Source organism: Synchytrium microbalum (genome assembly GCF_006535985.1).
Source record: "Synchytrium microbalum strain JEL517 chromosome Unknown SmJEL517_scf0021, whole genome shotgun sequence".
NCBI lineage: Eukaryota > Fungi > Chytridiomycota > Chytridiomycetes > Synchytriales > Synchytriaceae > Synchytrium > Synchytrium microbalum.
In genome coordinates, this window is record NW_022158370.1 from 317,060 (window position 1) to 334,729 (window position 17,670).

Genomic DNA, 17,670 nt, shown 5'->3' on the forward strand with positions numbered 1-17,670 from the left:
ATAATACACGTATTTAAATCTTCAATCTATGACTAGAACAAGGGAAGAATTTCCATAAAGTTTGCACATTTTTCATCCGTAAGTCGACTCTCAGTTATTCATCGCTCCTTGTTAGTACTATTGGACAAGATGGAAGCTCCACTATGTCGAGCTACTATGCGGATCTGCCTGATACGGTCCCGTATATCGCGTCAATCACGAAGCTCAAGCACATCTACATCACCTCCATTTCACGTTTGTGTCGTTGGAAGCGGCCCAGGTATGAATACAAGCTACATTTCATTTGATATATCTGTTATGATCACATTCTATGCTCTGACACTGCATTCTAACTGTAGCTGGCTTCTATACCACCCAACATCTACTCAAAAACATTCCAAATGTCCAAATCAACATGCTCGAAGCCCTTCCCGTGCCTTATGGGCTTATTCGTTACGGCGTCGCTCCTGATCATCCCGAAGTCAAGGTATTGATCATTTGCTGGACATTGATGCTGAGTGTCAACCAACAAAAAAATTACATCTACGCAGAATGTCATCCACAAGTTTGAAACAATCGCTCAGGACCCACGCTTCCAATTCCTCGGAAACGTGGCTCTAGATCGTGATGTATCCCTCATAGACCTCAGATCGCACTTCCATGCTATCGTTCTCGCTTATGGTGCTGCAAAGGACCGCAAACTAAACATTCCCGGTGAAGACTCTACTCAAGGTGTATTTGGCGCAAGAGCATTCGTGGGCTGGTATAATGGATTGCCAGAGTACCAAAACTTGCCCGTCAATCTGGCTAGTACAAAGCAGGTCACTGTGGTCGGGAATGGAAATGTAGCATTGGATGTAGCTAGGGTGTTGCTGTCTGATCCGGAACGATTGGCCAAGACGGATATAGCCGAACATGCACTGATGCAGTTGAGGAAGAGTCAGGTGCAGAGAGTCGTGTTGTTGGGACGGCGTGGACCTGTTCAGGTATTTCTGCAAGTGCAAGTTGATTTTTTTGGCACGTCATTTGTGACTCAATGTTCAACAATAGGTCGCATTCACCGCCAAAGAATTACGAGAAATATTCTCTCTCCCTGAATTCAAAATAGAAGCAGATTGGAAGTTTATTCAATCTCAGATATCTGCTGCTGCACCACATCTAGATCGATCAAAGAAGAGACTCATGGAAATCTTCCTCAAACATGCTTCCACATCATCATCATCCGCTACCACTCCAGAAATACCGTCATCACCTAATACCCCACAGAAACGTGTTTTAGAATTCAAATTCGCATCGAGTCCTTCTAGAGTCTTGTCAACACCAGATAATGTATTGACTGGACTAGAAGTCGAGGTGAATTCTCTTCAGACTGTTGAAGGGAGCAATGAAGTGAAGGCTAAACCAACAGGTGTCAAACATGTAATACCATCTCAGCTGTTGGTTAGGAGTATAGGGTATCAGTCTATGGCAGCCAAAGGGTTGCCATTTGATGATAGAAAGGGTGTTGTGCCGAATGACAAGGGACGTGTGCCGGTGAGTTCATGTAATGTGGTTTATAGCTTTTTGCTCTATGTCTTGTTTTTGAAAGGGATGAACGTGCAAAGTATTGATGTGAGCCATGTTCTATAACCTTAGATACCAGATATCGTTGAAGGCGTGTACGTCGCAGGATGGCTAAAACGTGGTCCAACAGGTGTCATTGTGGCCACAATGTACGATGCTATAGAAACAGCAGACACTGTAACTGCTGATGCAGCATCTCTCTTGTCATCACCACAACAAGATTTCAAAACTGGATTACAGGGGTTAAAAGATTATCTGGAAAAGACTGGTGCCAAACCAGTCTACTTTGATGGATGGAAGTCGATTGATTCCGCAGAGCAGCATGCTGGGTTGGAGAAGGGGAAGCCTAGAGAGAAGATTGTGAATGTGGATAATATGTTGAGGCAGAGTAGGAATACATCGTCATAGTCTGGTATTTTGCCCTTTTTTGGGTGTGCCAACGTCTGATACATAAACGCCCTCTCGCATTTAGAACAAATTGTATATATTAAGAAACCCACTAAAATAGAAGAACAATTATAATTATCGTAGAACGTTTCACCGAATAATACACCAACACCGGTCTCGAATTACTGATATACGACAGCCGTGATGCCGCCGCTGAAAGAGAATGGAATAACCTTCCTACGAGCAAAGTCACCATTCTGAAGAGAGTCACCATATTTTCTGGATTCTGGATGACATCTGGATTCGTGGCGAGAGCTTTGTCTTTCTTAATCCTTCGTGATGCTGCTGTTCCTTGTTAGAGTCCGGGCTTTTCATCTATTGGATTGGTTTCTGACGAATGACCCAAAAAGCATGACTACAGAGATACAAAGTGCATTGAGCACCACGATGCCTGCACTAATCAATGCTGAATCAACTTTAATCCAATTCTTAACTATTAAAAACCGTATTTGCGACCTGTTGGTTAAAAGTTGCTGTAGTCTGAAATATCGTCTGATATTGCATCGTTTTGAGGGGAAAGCTAAGACTGTTCCGTATTCTATGTTTCATGGAATTAGAATATGAGTGTCAAGATGACAAGAAAATGTGGCGATTACTGCAAAAGTTTGAACTTCTGTCTGTGGTTTTTGTCTGTTCAATTCTTTCAATATTTGATTTTGGTGACACTTCTTGCGAAAAGGAATCCGAGACAACCTTTCGAGTTCGGTAATATTGAAATGGGAGCCTTTGTCAACCTAAAAAGATATAGAATCATGCGTTAGACTGTTATGATTGAGTGCTTATACATTCAACGGCCTTACTTGTATTGTATCGCATCCATTTCGCTTTATTGTCTTTGTGCTCCTCAAACCACTTCCTCTGCCAGTTCAGGAAAGGAGCGAAAAAACATGTGAGCTCGTCTAGTGGTTACTACTTTCCCCTTTTTTGTTCTGTGATAAAAGCTTTATCTGCTGCGAACCTTTTCCGTTCCAACCATCTCCTCTTCAGCTTTACAAAATCAGCTTCACCTAGAGCATCTATCAGGTATCCCCAAGATCACAGCTTTTTCGATTGTCTGCACCTTCCGCAGGCTGATAGCTTCTGCTCAAAATTCGAGAATAATGTGGTCCAGTCATTGGCGGATGTTAGAGCTGCCATGACCATGTAGCGACATGGCTTAATCACCATCGACTTATAACAGATCTTGATCATCATGGTCGTAAAGAATCGTGAAGAAACTTTGGTGTAGTTTCCAACCCAATGGAGAACTTAAACCTGTCAGTGTTGCTCATTTGACCAGGACTAATACAGAGTGGGATGCATGTCAATATTCAGCAACCTCAAGTTATAGAGAATCCAGGTCTTCCAGCGTACCTGTTGTGGTTGGCTTGACTATCCTAGAATCAATCACACGATTGCCTTAATCAATTTTGATTATTGATCTTCTTCGACATTTGCATTGCGAAAAAAAACGAATAACAATCCCAAATGGAGAAATGTTGATGCAACTCTAATAAATACCAAAAGTACACATGCAAACAGCTATTCATCAACTCCACATCACCATCTTCTCTTCTTGGCTGGCCTGCCATTGCTACTACTGCCACCTCCACCACTAGATTTGTTACCATGTACAATCTCTTCAGGTGCGGCAGCATATGTTCTTGTGGCAGCAACAAAATAACCACCTGTACTACTGCCAGTCATGATAGGTCGTGTTCCCGCTTGATAGCAGGGAAGCTAGAAAAAATAGTTATTGCAGTGAATTTGCGAGGGAAAAAAAGGGTACAGATCGTAGTATGTATTATGTTGATACACAACGTTTTCAACGTACCTGATATTCCCTCAACCAACTCTCACATAAATCCACATTGACAAACTCCGATGATTCTCTGAAATAGTTGTATGTCTCCGTCAATGCCTAGAAAAGTATGTTTGATTGCTTAGCAAAAGCAAAACTCCTTCGAGGTAACCAGAACAGAAAACAAAATTCTAAAGCTTAACCACTACAGGCGCTTTTACCTCTTTAAACGAATGATAAACCACAACAGGTCTCGATCCACTAATATACGGCAACAATGTTTCCACCACAGAAACAGGATTGAATGAACTTGCTACGAGCAAGGCATCAAAATCACCGTTCCGTAAAAGAGTCAACTTTTCTCTATTTGTTGCCAGTGCATCACGCTTTTTATTTCTTCGTGATGCTGCCGTGCCTTTTAGCAGTTCTTGTTCTTCAGCTTTCGTGGGGTTGTAAAGTGTGAGCAAACAATACCAAGTAGCACAGAGTCAGGATTGCAAACAATACCTTCGCTAATCAACACCGAATTGACTCTATTCCAACTGATAGTTTGTAGAGTACTTGCGAGTTTTGGTGAAAAGTTGCAATATACCGGAATATCATATGACGGTACATCGTTTTCGTGAAGAGCAATTACGGTACCATATCCTATTATTCAGTTCATTTGGGATTCAGTATCGTAGTGAAAAGTTAAGGTGATGCAGACTGCCCAAAACAAAACAATACAACCCGCTCATTAATACCTCCAAGTCGTTCCATCACACTCGCAACCAGCAATCCATGAATATCATCAGCTACTAGTACTCGCATTCCAGCATGTACGTTGGATGCATTCAGGATCATGCTCAATGTATCACCTCGAATATCTCTAAGGACGTGTCAGCGGAGAGTGAGAAAGTTGCAGATCATCATGTACTCTTCAGTGACAGTGATTATTTTGCATTGTCATCACTTTATACTTACTTGATCTTTGGCGAGTCTTCTTGAAAAAAGAAATCACAAAGAGTCTTTGCAGTCGGTAGTATTGGAACGAATGCCTTTGTGAACCTAGCAAAAAGTGTAGATTGAGTTTGTGCGGACTCGTTGTTTCAAAACCACACAAAGACTTACTTGGCCTGTTTCTTTTTGATGTATTTGGCCTTGGAGAACTCTGTCTTTTTCTCAAAGGTAGCACTGTTCTCCACCAATGACCTGATGACGTCCTGCGAAAGCAAGATGTAATAGAGGAAATGATTTCAGCTCATTCTGGAAAGGCATAGTGTCATTTTTTTGGCATCTAGCCAACACGGTACCTGCGACGACACTTGTCCTTTCAAACTGTCCCTTTTCAGTTCCTCGATATCAGCCTGCGATAGCTTTTGCGAAGTATCTCCAAGATCATTGATCTCTCGATTGTTTGCATCCTCAGCGGATTGAATGTCTGTTGCAGAAGGTAGTGTCAGCGACAGACAAAAAACGGACGCTCATGTACAAGCTATGATATAAATACCGTAAACATCTAAGGACATGACTTGATCACTGGCGACTCTTAACTGATCTCCATCGTATATCTCGTACAGAACACCGGCGTTGTTTCCAATCAAATCGTTGAATTTACAGGTTCCAAATTTGCCCATTTTGCAAGGACTATTACAGAGTGATCGGTGCATGTCAGTCGATGGAACATAAAGGCAACATGGATTCAAACATGGATTCCAGCTCTTTCGGCTTGCCTGTTTGCCTTTGCCTGTACTAGCTTTGTATTTCCACTTGGCATTCTTATAATCAGCCAGTTTCCAGCTCGAATCACGTCTGACGCTTCGTCTTCTTCCTCTTCCTGTTGCTCTATAGGCGTGTCCATCGCGTTCGTCATGGCTATAGGCTCCTGAGGTTCGTCTGCCATCACTTCCTTAAGCTAGATTCGCTGAGCAAAAAAAGAAGTTGAATGTAGCATTAGGCAACAGTGAGCTGCTCCTTTACAGATCTATCCCTTTAGATCTTCTTTGCATCATAGATTACACGTGCATCCCCATTTTTCAAGACGCAAATCGCGCTACGGCACCTCGCAGCCAATGTCCTCAATCCACCTCAACTCGCAGTTGCGATTGTTAGTACCGTTAGTACCGTAAGACGGAGGACCTGAGGAACTGCACCTTAGTATAGATACAGATCATGGAACGCGTAAGCTTGGTTGTTTACCTTTAACTTGACTGTCTTGCATGCTGCACCGACATCAAATTGCACATCAAATTCATCGTGATCATCTGTTTAGCATAGCCTACTAGGTACCATCAGTCGCAATCCACTCTACACAGTACTGCACTAGTAAGTTACTCTTCTTCTTATTCTTCAACTTGAAAGTTGCCACAGTAAGCATTTCACAATTGACGTCAAATCCCGAGTATGGATTCTCCATCAATTCTCAACAACAAATCAACGCATGAAATACTGTTTTTCAAACATTTTTCTTTGTAGGAAATATATGGATGACATCAAATGGAAAGGCATTCGATTGCCAAATGAAATCCTCCTTCATATCTTTCAGCTCGTTGCTACAAAACAACGATATCGTATCTACTTGAAAAGGACGCAACAGAAGGCCTTGTCTCGACGACTGGCTCTGGCTTGCAAAGGCTGCAACGAAACAGCTGTCCTGGAGCTGTATAAAACTAAGAGGACTGTAGACTTGATCGAACCTGATTGTGTCGATACTGAGGCCAGTCGTGTCGAAATACTTGTGGAGCTACGAACCTAACTGCATCACCAGTCTGGAATCTAGTATTCTTGCAATTTCAACAACGCAAGCGCGGTGTGTTCACACAATCATCTCTGGAATCTGTCGCCACACTCGAAATTTGTTTGTCTCAACTCGAGTCTCTGCAGAGACTGGCTTCATTTATAAATCTAAAGACACTCAAACTGTATTTGGATAATATCCCAGGCTCTCTATCTTCGATGGTATGAGCTGCGCGAGTCTTTTGACAGGCTCTTACTTTGGCTTTCCGCAACGTATATAGCGAAGAGAACGATATCGATGCTGCCACGTATTTGGAGTCATGGAAAAACTTGGATTGGGACACGATCTCGACGCACATATCAAACATAGCAGATCTCGTCCTACCTGAAGATTTCGGACGTTGTGTCTCACCGATTCTAGAAAATCTCAGCCTGTGGAGATTTCACTACTCGGGCTGCCATCAAGCCAGTGAAGACGACGACAATGTATGCATTATATCCACTACTCTGTTGGACGTATTAGCCAATAGCAGTGCCGCAACATTGTCTGATATTGGATTCACGCAGTACTCGCTTGAGAAGTGCTCTATGGAGCAGCTAGCACCATTCAAAGCCATAAACGACGTTTGGTTACGTAACGTCGTAAAGTATGAAGGGGTATTTAGCGGGCTGTCAGCGGACGTGAAGAAGTTTGATGCCAGTAATCTCTCTCCAGCTCAGCGGCCTTGTTTGGCAGTAGAGGCAATTATCGAGACCAACTACCAAACTCTGAAAGCGCTCGAAATACCTGATGATGACGACGAGCTGCCACCGTACACCATCGGTATTGTCACAGGCAGCTGCGTTGAAGGTTATTTTGTATGACGAGCCACCAAGTCAAGGAATCAAACCTCGAAACGTTTATAACGTATGATAGCCGTCAACTCAATAATCTCCGCATCCAGGATATAGAACAGGAACCACCCTTTCATTGATCCACCGTCGTGACCAAATGTCCCAATCTTACCTGTCTAAGGTTTGAAGGGGAACCCATATCTACAGAATTGGTACTAGATATTGTGTCGACGATGGTAGAGCTGAAACAACTGCGAGTCATCAACTCTGAAAAGCATTTGTGATATCAAGTTGCTGAAAGCTCTGAATGATCGCCACGCCATGGGCAACGTACCAATAAATGAACTTGGTCTGAGCTTTATTGGTGTATCAGGCGATTTAGTTACTGGTATTGAATTTAACTTAAGGATCTCGAGAATCAGCAGACGAAATATAAAGACGAGCCCAGTGAATTGAATAGGCTTACGAGAGAGGTTCTGTAGTAAAGCCAAAGGCCTGGCCACGATTCGGTATAAATCAGTCTTCGTTGTCACAGCAGAATAACTTTTAGACGGGCAAGAAGCTGTAAAACAAGAAGGTGGGGTTTGTCAAGCATAATGAGGAGTACAAACAGTATACATAGAGCAGTTGATGTAGCAGTCTAGATTCATATAAAAGAGCAAATGCTAGTGCACCTAAATATCTTGTTTCACTCGTTGCCTCACGAATGCGTCACTCGAACTGTCCCAACCTACAGAGTTGCAAACACGCAAAAAAAAAGATTCACACTACTGTGATCTCGAAAAAACAAAGAGAAGCAACGCCAACTGCAAAGTTCCTTTCTATGCTCTTCTTTATTTGACTATTTTTCTGTACAACATCATCTATAACGATGGAGCTTCATCTGGATCTCCTCCTTCACTATTACTTGGAGGTTGCTGCTGTTGCATCATCATACCCCCTGGTGGTCCATAATACAAGGGCTGTGATGGCGGCATTTTATATCCTGTATATGGAGCATACCCGTATTGTGGTGGAATGCCACTCATCTGATTTGGCACTAGTGTAGGAGACAGTGCCTCGTTGGTGACAATATTACTGTTACTAATACTACTACTTTGCATATTCATATTATTGTTACTGCCAACAGGCATATTGCCTGGAAACCAGACGGGGACTACTCCAGGATACATTACTGCTTGATATGCTACTGATCCATCAGCTTGCTGTATAGGTATGTAACCCATAGGAGCCTGTTGAGGCAGCATGTTCATACCGCCACCTATATATCCATGATTCATCTGTGACTGCTGGTAATCCTGTTGTTGCATTTGCATTTGTAAAGGTGGTCGATACTGCGGTGGTCGTCGATGCTCTTGCTGTTGCGAATAGTGAGATTGTTCGTTCGAGACACTCACAAATGGTCGAGTGGGTGTTGGTGGTAGAGGATGTTGAAGCGGAAGCGGATACTGCGGTCGAGGACGGGAGCCTTGATAACCTCTGGGCCTATTACTACCATTATACGGCCTAATATTTGACTGCGAGCCATCAGCTCGATACCACCCATTATCTACTGGTCGGTCTGTATACCGTCTTGTAGTTTGAGGCACTATCTGAGGAGCAGGCGGCGGCAATAAGCCTAGATCAGAAGCATTACCACTACTAACACTTCCAATGCTGCCATTCGCTGATGACGCAGAAGATGATGGCTCTCTAAATATTCTCTCTCGGGCACGATTATATTCCTCCAGTCTCTCCTCAAACTTTTGGTTTGCAGGATTAGTCGGAGACGGCGATGGTAATTGCGGGCTAAGAGGTTGATTTATAGAAGTATACTGCGACGAATTCGGCCTGAATGGAGTTGATACGGATTGTGGTCGACCATTCCTCTGCATGATTTGTACATTGGACTTGGCAGAGTCGTCGACAACACCGACAGGCGGAGGCGTGTCCACAACTATGGGTTCTGGATCCAGGGCTGCGATACTGGGATCAACTGGCGGGATGTCTCGCAATTTCAGACCAGGTCTATAGATAACTGTTGGTTAGTAGTGTATTCGAGCTTTGCAGAGGCTCGCAGCACTTGCTTCTCTGTTTCTGGAGTCTTTGACAGGATGACTGTCTTCATTCGATCAACGACATGCGTCAGTTTGAAGAAGGCAGCTAGTCGATGTACAATGAGCCTCTGATAGCTATTCAGTCCAGGATACTCCAAATTCCTCCTACATCGAGAGAGTTGTGTTGTGAGTAGAAATGTTGGTTCAACACTGAACACATTTGTAGTAGACCAAATCATGTGCTGTATATGCGAATCGATAGTTTCTGCCAAGACTCACTTGTCGAATCGAGTAACAAAGACTTCGAGTTCTCCTTCCACCTGCAATATGAATGGACGGTCTTTTGCCAATGTAACATTCTTCAATATAAAGGGATCAATTAATACACCTCGGAACTCGACTGGTTCCGGCATATCGGGGAATGAGACTTGGGAAGAGGAACGCGACATGGAACCATCAGCAGAGGAGCTAGAGAGAGCATCCGAATCAGATCGTTCGGGATTCCTTCGTAATATTTTTGGAGGAGCGGGGGGCAATGGGAATGGAGCGAGCGGGTCTCTACGTAATATCTCTCGTTGCTGTTGCTGTTGTTGTTGCTGTATGATGGTGTTTGGAAGAGGAGGGGCAGAGGAAGCCGACTCTGCATCTGGGAGTGAGGATGAGGTAGATACAGCAGATGATTCTCCAGCAGTAGATTCACTTAATCCAGCACTGTCTGCAGTTGGCGAAAGAGTCATGTTGTTTTGCATCGTGTTCTATTCAATTTGATGTATGTGAGTTTACAAGCTGTACAAGTCAATATAACAGCGAGCTAGAGCATCAGATATATATACATACACAGAGCTCCGACATGTCACTGTCACTCCCACTGGAGTTCATCGTGCTGCTGACACTCGCTGCTGAGACCACAACTTGAGTTGGGACTGCCACAATGTCTTTCTTGAATTAACAATTACTTGATGTTTTCTTTAGTATTTGTAGCTGCATACACAGCGCTTGAATGGCTATTATAACTTATATGGCAGTTCCTCTCGGTTTGAGGTGTGAGTTGCAATCCTTAACAAGGCAACAGCGAGGAGAGAGTCTGGCAATAGAAAACTCGAGATGATCAAGGCAGTCCTTATATTCAATAATCACGGGAAGCCGCGACTGATGCAGTGGTATCAGCAACTGGTACGTGATTTATCTGTATTTGAACACCCAACTGTTTCTATATATGAGAGCTAACGATTACAACCATCTGCTCATATTCAGGATGTGAATACTCAACAGGAAATGCTAAAAGAAATCTTTTCTTTGGTCCAGAAACGGCAAGTACTTCTGTCGTTGAAAATCGGTCAGTCATTTCAAGACCTAACACAACATTCGCGTCATTAGGCCAGACAATGTGTGCAATTTCTTGGAAGGAAGCGCTCTACTCGGAGGGAATGATACCAAAATAATATACAGGGCAAGTCAGTGTATACAATCACCTCCATGAACGAACTCGTTGAAACTAACCAAACCCCACAATCTTAGCATTACGCCAGTGAGTCTTTACATTGATGGGTTCGTGACAGGTTCCAATCTCGTATACTGAACCACACTTTGCTAGCTCTATACTTTGTCTTTGTCGTCGATTCAAGTGAAAGTGAACTGGGGATACTAGATCTGATTCAAGTACGATCGTTCAATGTGATCTCAGTCCGGCGTGCTCAATGGATTCTCATTTAGGTATTTGTGGAGGCTCTCGACCGGATATTCACAAACGTCTGTGAATTGGACTTGATCTTTAGACCAGACGACGTATGTGCACCTGCTGTTTGGATCGTGAGCAACGTCGGTCAAATCAAACTGACAGTCTAGTCTTATTAGATTTACGCAATGCTATCGGAAATAATATCAGGAGGCATGGTCTTGGAGGTAAAATCAATGCCCGTGTTGTCGTGGTTTTCAATCAAGCTCAACGTGTCGAGTTTTTCCAGACTAGTGTCCATGACATTGTTTCAATGGTCGACATCAAGAAGCCCAAGTAGATCTAGAGGCCATTCTTCACCTTTCGTCTTCGTACAATATAATCAGCTGAATCACTACACGAATACATACACACACACATACATACAAACCCAGGAATCTTTGAGAAAAACAGTGGCTTATCGCGCAGCGGTGGTATAGGTTGGCGTTTTGAAAGGTTTGTATTCTACAAATTGTTACTTCAAATTTATACACGATGTGTTTTCTACATTTTTACTTTACTTTCAGAATTGCCCCTCCTTTAATACCTGGAGTATGTTTGGGAGTAACGTAGGCGTCGATCAGAGACGAGAGGTCGAGGTCGACCACTTACACAGGGTTGGCACAGCTATCCGATTGAAACCTTTACCAGCCAATGCGAATCGAACTTGAGTTTTGTTTTCTTGCTTTATGGCTTATCATATTCTTTCGACCCTGACTCGTGCTTTTGGTTTTCTGCAATAATCACCTCAATGATGTCGAGTAGTATATCATTTGGCTAGCGAACGCCCTTCCAGTCGATATTAATATCATCCGTGACTTCTAACACATGATAAGATGTGAGAAAGTGACATTCGTTGCTTAGGGGAGCTTGGAGTGAAGCAAATTCAACAACTCTTGATTTGACATCAAATGTTGCATGTGTCCTGTTGGCGATGACGACCCGACGAACACGAACTTACCAATGCAATATATAGAGACTGACTCGCAATTGATGGACATTTTTACACATGTTGAGACCACTTGGCAATCAGCTCTAGTTGTAAACGTGAATCTTTGGGCTTTGAGCTTAAGATGTCGGTTCGTGAATAAGAAGAAGGATGCAACTTACAAAATCGAAATGAGTATAATGCATTTATGCGACTATTACCTCCTAGTTCCTCCACCAGTTCCACTTGTTTGAACAATCAACAACTGCAATATGACAGCTTCACGTTCAGTAATTCCTGTTTTGACTAGGAACCGAAGCATGCACGCGTAGTACACGTATACAAATCGTTGATTCGTCTTGAGGTCTACAGCTGACTTGCACCTTGTTACATTATCCAACAAATCACGAAAATTCTGTCGTAACTTCAACAAGGATGTATCGATTACGGCTTTTGGGGAGCAGCCTAAGCAGGCGGTCAAAGCAATATGCAGCTAGAACATATACCAGTGCTCCCGCTAAAGACTTGATTCAAGCACCAGGTCGAGAAGCAGTTTGGAGTGAACATCAAGCGAAAAGGGCTGATGCCATGGTTGGTCCAAGGTATAGTGAGACTGTTAAATACCAACCTGTAACAAGAGTATACCAACGTTTATATTATCCTTATCCTCCAGGTTTGAACAGACAAGGATGGAAGCACAGGTGAAGACATCAACCCTTTGTTGAACAGAAACGTTGGACTATATTGAACTTGTTCTAAACATATTCAAATCTTAGCCAAATCCACCAGCTGCTATTGAAATGATTCATAAAGTCCCTATTACTGTGGTTGAAACAAGAAGGGTTTGCTGTGATGGAGGTTTGTGAATTCGCCAATTGTCTTTGGATAGTACGACACCAATTGTGATTTCATGCATGGTAGGAGGAGGAGCATTGGGTCATCCCAAAGTGTATATCAACCTGGTAAGTTATCCGGTATCGCAAGAGTCGTCGTCTGTCCTTGAATGCGAGAGTTTGTATTTGTTATTTGACACGACCCTCTTGTAAACATTATTTTTAGGATCAAGGCATTCCGATAGCTTGTGGTGAGTCTTACTACGTTTGTAAAATATGATACTTGGCTGATGCAAATGCTTTGATAGGATACTGTGGACTCAAATACCAAATGAGCACACATCATTGAGAGGAATCCATGTTCGTTCACATAAGAATATTACAAAAGAGAACAGTCAAACTAATACAAGTAAAAGCTCTCCAAAGCTCTCTATAACTACGTCAACACAGATTATGTTATCAGCACCACAATGAAAGCAGAATGTTCCTGTTGAAACAAACACCCCATTGACATTGCGCTGCGTATATCAGTACTGAGCATCCATGCTTTCTATACTCTTTCGAATACTAGCCAACAATTCAGCCTTGACGTTTTCTGGTACCGATGCTATAGAAGAGAGTTTGGGGAATAAGGAAGATAGTCTTTGAATAAATACATTTAAACCAAACAGAAATCCGTATGTTGAATGGTTTACCTCGTACTCGTGGTGTTATTTCAGCAACTAGAGATTCTACCGTGACATTGGCCAATCCCTTCTTTTTGATCACGTCTAGATACATGGCAACTGTGAGTTCTTCAAGTTTTTGGAAAGCGAGTTCTGTGCACGCACCTTGACAGTATATCTTGAGATCATCTCTCCATCCTGATTCCGCTAGCCTTTGCCGTAATCTCTGCTTGAGCCTAAGCAAGAAAAGGGTGAAGTTAACATCGTTGCTTTCATCTTTGATGATTGTTTGGTCTGACTCAATTAAATATAACAGTGACGAGACTGGTGATCAGATCATATCAATGGATAAACTTACCTATCACGCTCTCCGCTCCTTGCTAGCTTTTGTTCGATAGTTGCCACATATTGTTGTCTAAACGACGTTGCAGTTATTCGTTAGTGATTTTGCAGCTTATGTAACAATATGAAAAACCAAGCTTACTCGTCCATATCGTGTACCTACAGCCGCGAACGAGTGTTATGACGTCAGTCTCTTCAAGACGCGGATGGTTAGTCTTGAATCCCAAGCATCAAAACTGGCCTGAAACGACAATGCGGATTCCAATGCAACTCCAACAATAATATGTCCTCTATACGCGTCCAAATAGTCCAAATATGTAGTGTACTGTTGTAGAACTCCAAAGAGTATGCACAGCAGCAAGAATCACGTCGCAATGAATCTATTTCTGATCATTATCACGTCGATCCCACGATTGCAGACTCTGACTACTTTCTAGACGTCTGTTTCCCGCAGTTCAAAGCTGTCACATCATCTTCATTGAACTCTTATTACCGCCGAAAATCCAAACTTCATTCATTCTTTACATCGCCAAAAAACTTGAAAGGTCGTTCAACATTCAACTCTATATTCCAATAGGATGAGCACATTCGGAAGTCTATACCGCATCACGACATTTGGCGAGTCGCATTGCAAGGCTGTTGGAGTGGTCGTCGATGGAGTTCCTCCTGGTTTGTCAATCACTGAAGACGACATCCAACCTCAACTCAGCAGAAGACGACCTGGTCAAAGCGCACTCACTACTCCTGTAAGCATGACATTGCATTGAAAAGTGCATCACGCTGGATTGTGCTGCTTTTCATTTCACTGTCGAGTCATCATCAAACCCAGCGTTGCTCGCTTTTTTGTCAACGTCAGAGCTAACACTCTTCATTCCGTTCACGCCAGAGAGATGAAAAAGATCGAGTCGTCATCCTCTCAGGCACCGAAAAGGGCTTCACTCTCGGAACCCCAATAGCAATGAACGTCCCCAACGAAGATCAACGTCCTCACGATTATGGTGAAATGGACTTTTATCCACGTCCTTCCCACGCTGATGTCACATACCTCGACAAGTACGGCATCAAAGCCTCATCTGGTGGTGGGCGATCATCAGCTAGAGAAACTATTGGTCGTGTAGCTGCTGCTGCAATTGCTGAAAAATACTTGAAGGTCGCTACTGGGTTTGAATGTGTTGGATTTGTATCTTCTATTGGCCATGTAGACATGTCGCCGGATTTCCACGAGTCTGCTAATTCGGCTATGGTCGCTACTAGTGGTAGTAATGGGGCTGCAAAGTCGGTGAATGAACGTGAGGCTGCGTATGTGGCCAGATGGAGTGCTTGGTGGAAGCGTTTGGCTACGGTTACGAGAGCTGATGTGGATAGTAATGAAGTTAGGTGTCCTGATGCTGAGACGTGCAAGAAGATGCGTGAGGTCAGTGGACAGGTTAATTGAGTAACAGTCGTTTTTTTAAGTCGACGTGCCGAAACTCCAACTCAACGATAAATATACATATTTTTAGCGAGTCGTGCAGGCCAGAGATGCACACGACTCAATTGGTGGCACTGTGACTTGTATCCTACGAAACGTTCCAAAAGGGTTGGGTGAACCATGTTTTGATAAACTGGAAGCCCTACTCGCTCATGCCATGCTATCTATACCCGCTACCAAAGGATTTGAAATCGGATCTGGGTTTGCTGGTACAAATATTCCAGGTCATTTACATAATGATGCTTTCGTGAAAAAGGTTGATGGGAGTTTGGGTACTGTTACCAATTTCTCTGGTGGTATTCAGGTATGTGTTTTCGTAACCGTGCCGAGTCTGTATTGTAGAGAAAGATTTGTCGCACTGTAGTGGTTGCAATGCACAAACTTGGCTGCAGTATATTTGTCGATTGAAACATGACGATTCTTGAACCTTGATCATAGTCTTATGCTTTATCTCTATCTAGGGCGGTATTTCAAATGGGGAAAATATTTATTTCAAGGTCGCCTTCAAACCAGCAGCAACGATCTCGCTTCCACAGAACACAACTACTTATGACGGCACTGAAGGTATATTAGCTGCCAAAGGACGTCATGATCCATGTGTACTACCACGTGCCGTACCCATCGTTGAAGCTATGGCTACGTTGGTTATAATGGAGTAAGTTCCTATGCGTTGCTTAGTTTGAACGGCTCGTTTTATGCTGTCCATATGAAGCTAGAACATCACAGCTCACACCAACTTTGTTTAGTGCCTTCTTGTTACAACAATCACGAATAGCTGCTGCTTCAAGGATACCGCAATCTATTAAAGATGCTATTCCGCCTGTATTGAAGGGTGAGCTGAACAAGGTTCTCAAGAGGAAGGAACGTGATGATTAAGGAGAGCTTATATAGAACGAAAAAGCAAACCTTGTCTAGAAGAACTCTTTGTTGTGACAATTATTTGTTTGCATATTTTGGATAGACGTTTCATCTGCATCATCCTTTCATTTTTTTGGGGGGTCAGCTTCAAGAACTTAGAAGAGTTTGCGCTTGCCAACCTCCACTTCTATTGCTTCGAACACATGCCAACAACGCCATCAAGACTCAGCTCCCATCCTTGATCTGTTACACGTAAAAACAGGCCTTCGCAGAAGTTTAAGTTTGGAAGGTTCCATTTTTTTCGTCTGTGGTCATAAGAATGTTTGGCGTAATATCCGGTTCCGGTTGATCCGAGCAAAAGCCCCTAGCTACTAGCACATGCTAATCTACATCTCGTCTGTAAATTAAAGAATATCTGGGTCATCTAGCAGTGTTCTCAGACTCTGTAGCAAACGCAGCAAGTTTAGTTCGGGCAAGCTTGAGACTTTGGGTCGAAGGTAGGATGCAACAAATTCAGATTTTGCTTATCCTTGCTATATTTGAGCTCAATTCCAATATCAAAATCATACAAGGTTTCTGGTCTCAGAGATATATTCACACGCTATGGAAAGCACTAGTTCTTCGACGAGTTCTTTTTCGCCATCATCAGAGACTGCAAGGTCACCATTACACCCTCCAGAAGCATACACCTGTCCTCGTAAACCTAGGCAACGAACACGAGCCATTCATGTATCTGTCGACGAGATACCAAGTCTACTCGATAGACTGGGACGTTTATCAAATAACTTGTCACCGACAGCAATGATAAAACCGAACCATTTTGATGCAACTGGAACGTGAACAGTAAGGCATTATGTGTCTGTAACGGATGTCGTTGATTATGTCTCGTGTACCCCTGGAAAGCTTCTAATCAGTAGTCAAAATCAATATTGCAGTTCTGTAGTCGCCCAATAGTGTTTTAATAACCATCTTACGAGAATATCGATGCATAATGTACCTTTATATATCCAAATTATCGTACACCATAAATATGTTGGGTTTTCTTCACATGCTTGCTTTGGTTGGTTCTGTCGAGTAAACAAAAGGTAGTGTGGGTTGTAAGCGAGTGCCATTAAAACCGAGCTCAAGGAAAGGAAGATAATTGAAGAACGCATTTACATTTTACAATCAATTCAACCTTTTTGGCTGATCTTCACAAGCTGCGAGCCTTCATTCGATGTCAAACCGACGATTGCGGCATTTCGTTTTTTGTGACGGAAAGACGCTCTCGCGTTAAACAGAACGCAAGAACCCGAGACAGTCTTAGAATATCGACTGCAAGTCGTTTAAGACCTTGAAAGATTCAATAGACTGCATAATCAAAAGCAGTGTTTGGGTGTCGGGTGTTAACTTTTTAAAGAAATGACTCGAACACAGGGCTTTTCAAGTTCTCGAGAGACCAAAGATGTCAGAGAACTGAGTCACAGAACGGAATATCTATTCGTTAGTTGCAATTAGAGCTTTTG

General features: G+C 42.9%; 7 protein-coding genes across 7 annotated transcripts; 4 read left to right on the forward strand and 3 right to left on the reverse strand.

Moving 5' to 3' along the window:
* Nucleotides 1-129: 129 nt before the first annotated feature.
* On the forward strand, nucleotides 130-1,950 carry SmJEL517_g03777 (uncharacterized protein; the record flags this gene model as incomplete). Its single annotated transcript, XM_031169705.1, has 5 exons — nucleotides 130-259; nucleotides 339-466; nucleotides 531-965; nucleotides 1,030-1,512; nucleotides 1,615-1,950. The coding sequence occupies 5 exons, from the start codon at nucleotides 130-132 to the stop codon at nucleotides 1,948-1,950; spliced, it is 1,512 nt and encodes a 503-aa protein (XP_031024337.1).
* A 1,578-nt stretch (nucleotides 1,951-3,528) lies between these two features.
* SmJEL517_g03778 (uncharacterized protein) lies at nucleotides 3,529-5,651 on the reverse strand (the record flags this gene model as incomplete). Its single annotated transcript, XM_031169706.1, has 10 exons — nucleotides 3,529-3,708; nucleotides 3,803-3,889; nucleotides 3,991-4,208; nucleotides 4,277-4,417; nucleotides 4,513-4,637; nucleotides 4,733-4,816; nucleotides 4,880-4,971; nucleotides 5,062-5,189; nucleotides 5,259-5,395; nucleotides 5,566-5,651. 10 exons carry the CDS (start codon nucleotides 5,649-5,651, stop codon nucleotides 3,529-3,531), a joined length of 1,278 nt encoding a protein of 425 aa, XP_031024328.1.
* Nucleotides 5,652-8,181: 2,530 nt separating this feature from the next.
* SmJEL517_g03779 (uncharacterized protein) lies at nucleotides 8,182-10,233 on the reverse strand (the record flags this gene model as incomplete). Its single annotated transcript, XM_031169707.1, has 4 exons — nucleotides 8,182-9,325; nucleotides 9,409-9,519; nucleotides 9,634-10,109; nucleotides 10,192-10,233. The coding sequence occupies 4 exons, from the start codon at nucleotides 10,231-10,233 to the stop codon at nucleotides 8,182-8,184; spliced, it is 1,773 nt and encodes a 590-aa protein (XP_031024329.1).
* Nucleotides 10,234-10,458: 225 nt separating this feature from the next.
* SmJEL517_g03780 (uncharacterized protein) lies at nucleotides 10,459-11,369 on the forward strand (the record flags this gene model as incomplete). The annotated part of the gene is made up of 7 exons (XM_031169708.1): nucleotides 10,459-10,527; nucleotides 10,609-10,668; nucleotides 10,873-10,882; nucleotides 10,949-11,013; nucleotides 11,068-11,139; nucleotides 11,209-11,256; nucleotides 11,319-11,369. 7 exons carry the CDS (start codon nucleotides 10,459-10,461, stop codon nucleotides 11,367-11,369), a joined length of 375 nt encoding a protein of 124 aa, XP_031024361.1.
* Nucleotides 11,370-12,431: 1,062 nt separating this feature from the next.
* Nucleotides 12,432-13,178, forward strand: SmJEL517_g03781 (uncharacterized protein; the record flags this gene model as incomplete). The annotated part of the gene is made up of 6 exons (XM_031169709.1): nucleotides 12,432-12,598; nucleotides 12,670-12,697; nucleotides 12,773-12,854; nucleotides 12,918-12,958; nucleotides 13,056-13,080; nucleotides 13,138-13,178. The coding sequence occupies 6 exons, from the start codon at nucleotides 12,432-12,434 to the stop codon at nucleotides 13,176-13,178; spliced, it is 384 nt and encodes a 127-aa protein (XP_031024360.1).
* A 178-nt stretch (nucleotides 13,179-13,356) lies between these two features.
* Nucleotides 13,357-13,986, reverse strand: SmJEL517_g03782 (uncharacterized protein; the record flags this gene model as incomplete). The annotated part of the gene is made up of 5 exons (XM_031169710.1): nucleotides 13,357-13,436; nucleotides 13,525-13,599; nucleotides 13,660-13,730; nucleotides 13,853-13,909; nucleotides 13,979-13,986. 5 exons carry the CDS (start codon nucleotides 13,984-13,986, stop codon nucleotides 13,357-13,359), a joined length of 291 nt encoding a protein of 96 aa, XP_031024363.1.
* A 428-nt stretch (nucleotides 13,987-14,414) lies between these two features.
* ARO2 (chorismate synthase) lies at nucleotides 14,415-16,183 on the forward strand (the record flags this gene model as incomplete). Its single annotated transcript, XM_031169711.1, has 5 exons — nucleotides 14,415-14,582; nucleotides 14,723-15,250; nucleotides 15,339-15,611; nucleotides 15,769-15,962; nucleotides 16,054-16,183. The coding sequence occupies 5 exons, from the start codon at nucleotides 14,415-14,417 to the stop codon at nucleotides 16,181-16,183; spliced, it is 1,293 nt and encodes a 430-aa protein (XP_031024362.1).
* Between the last annotated feature and the right edge of the window lie 1,487 nt (nucleotides 16,184-17,670).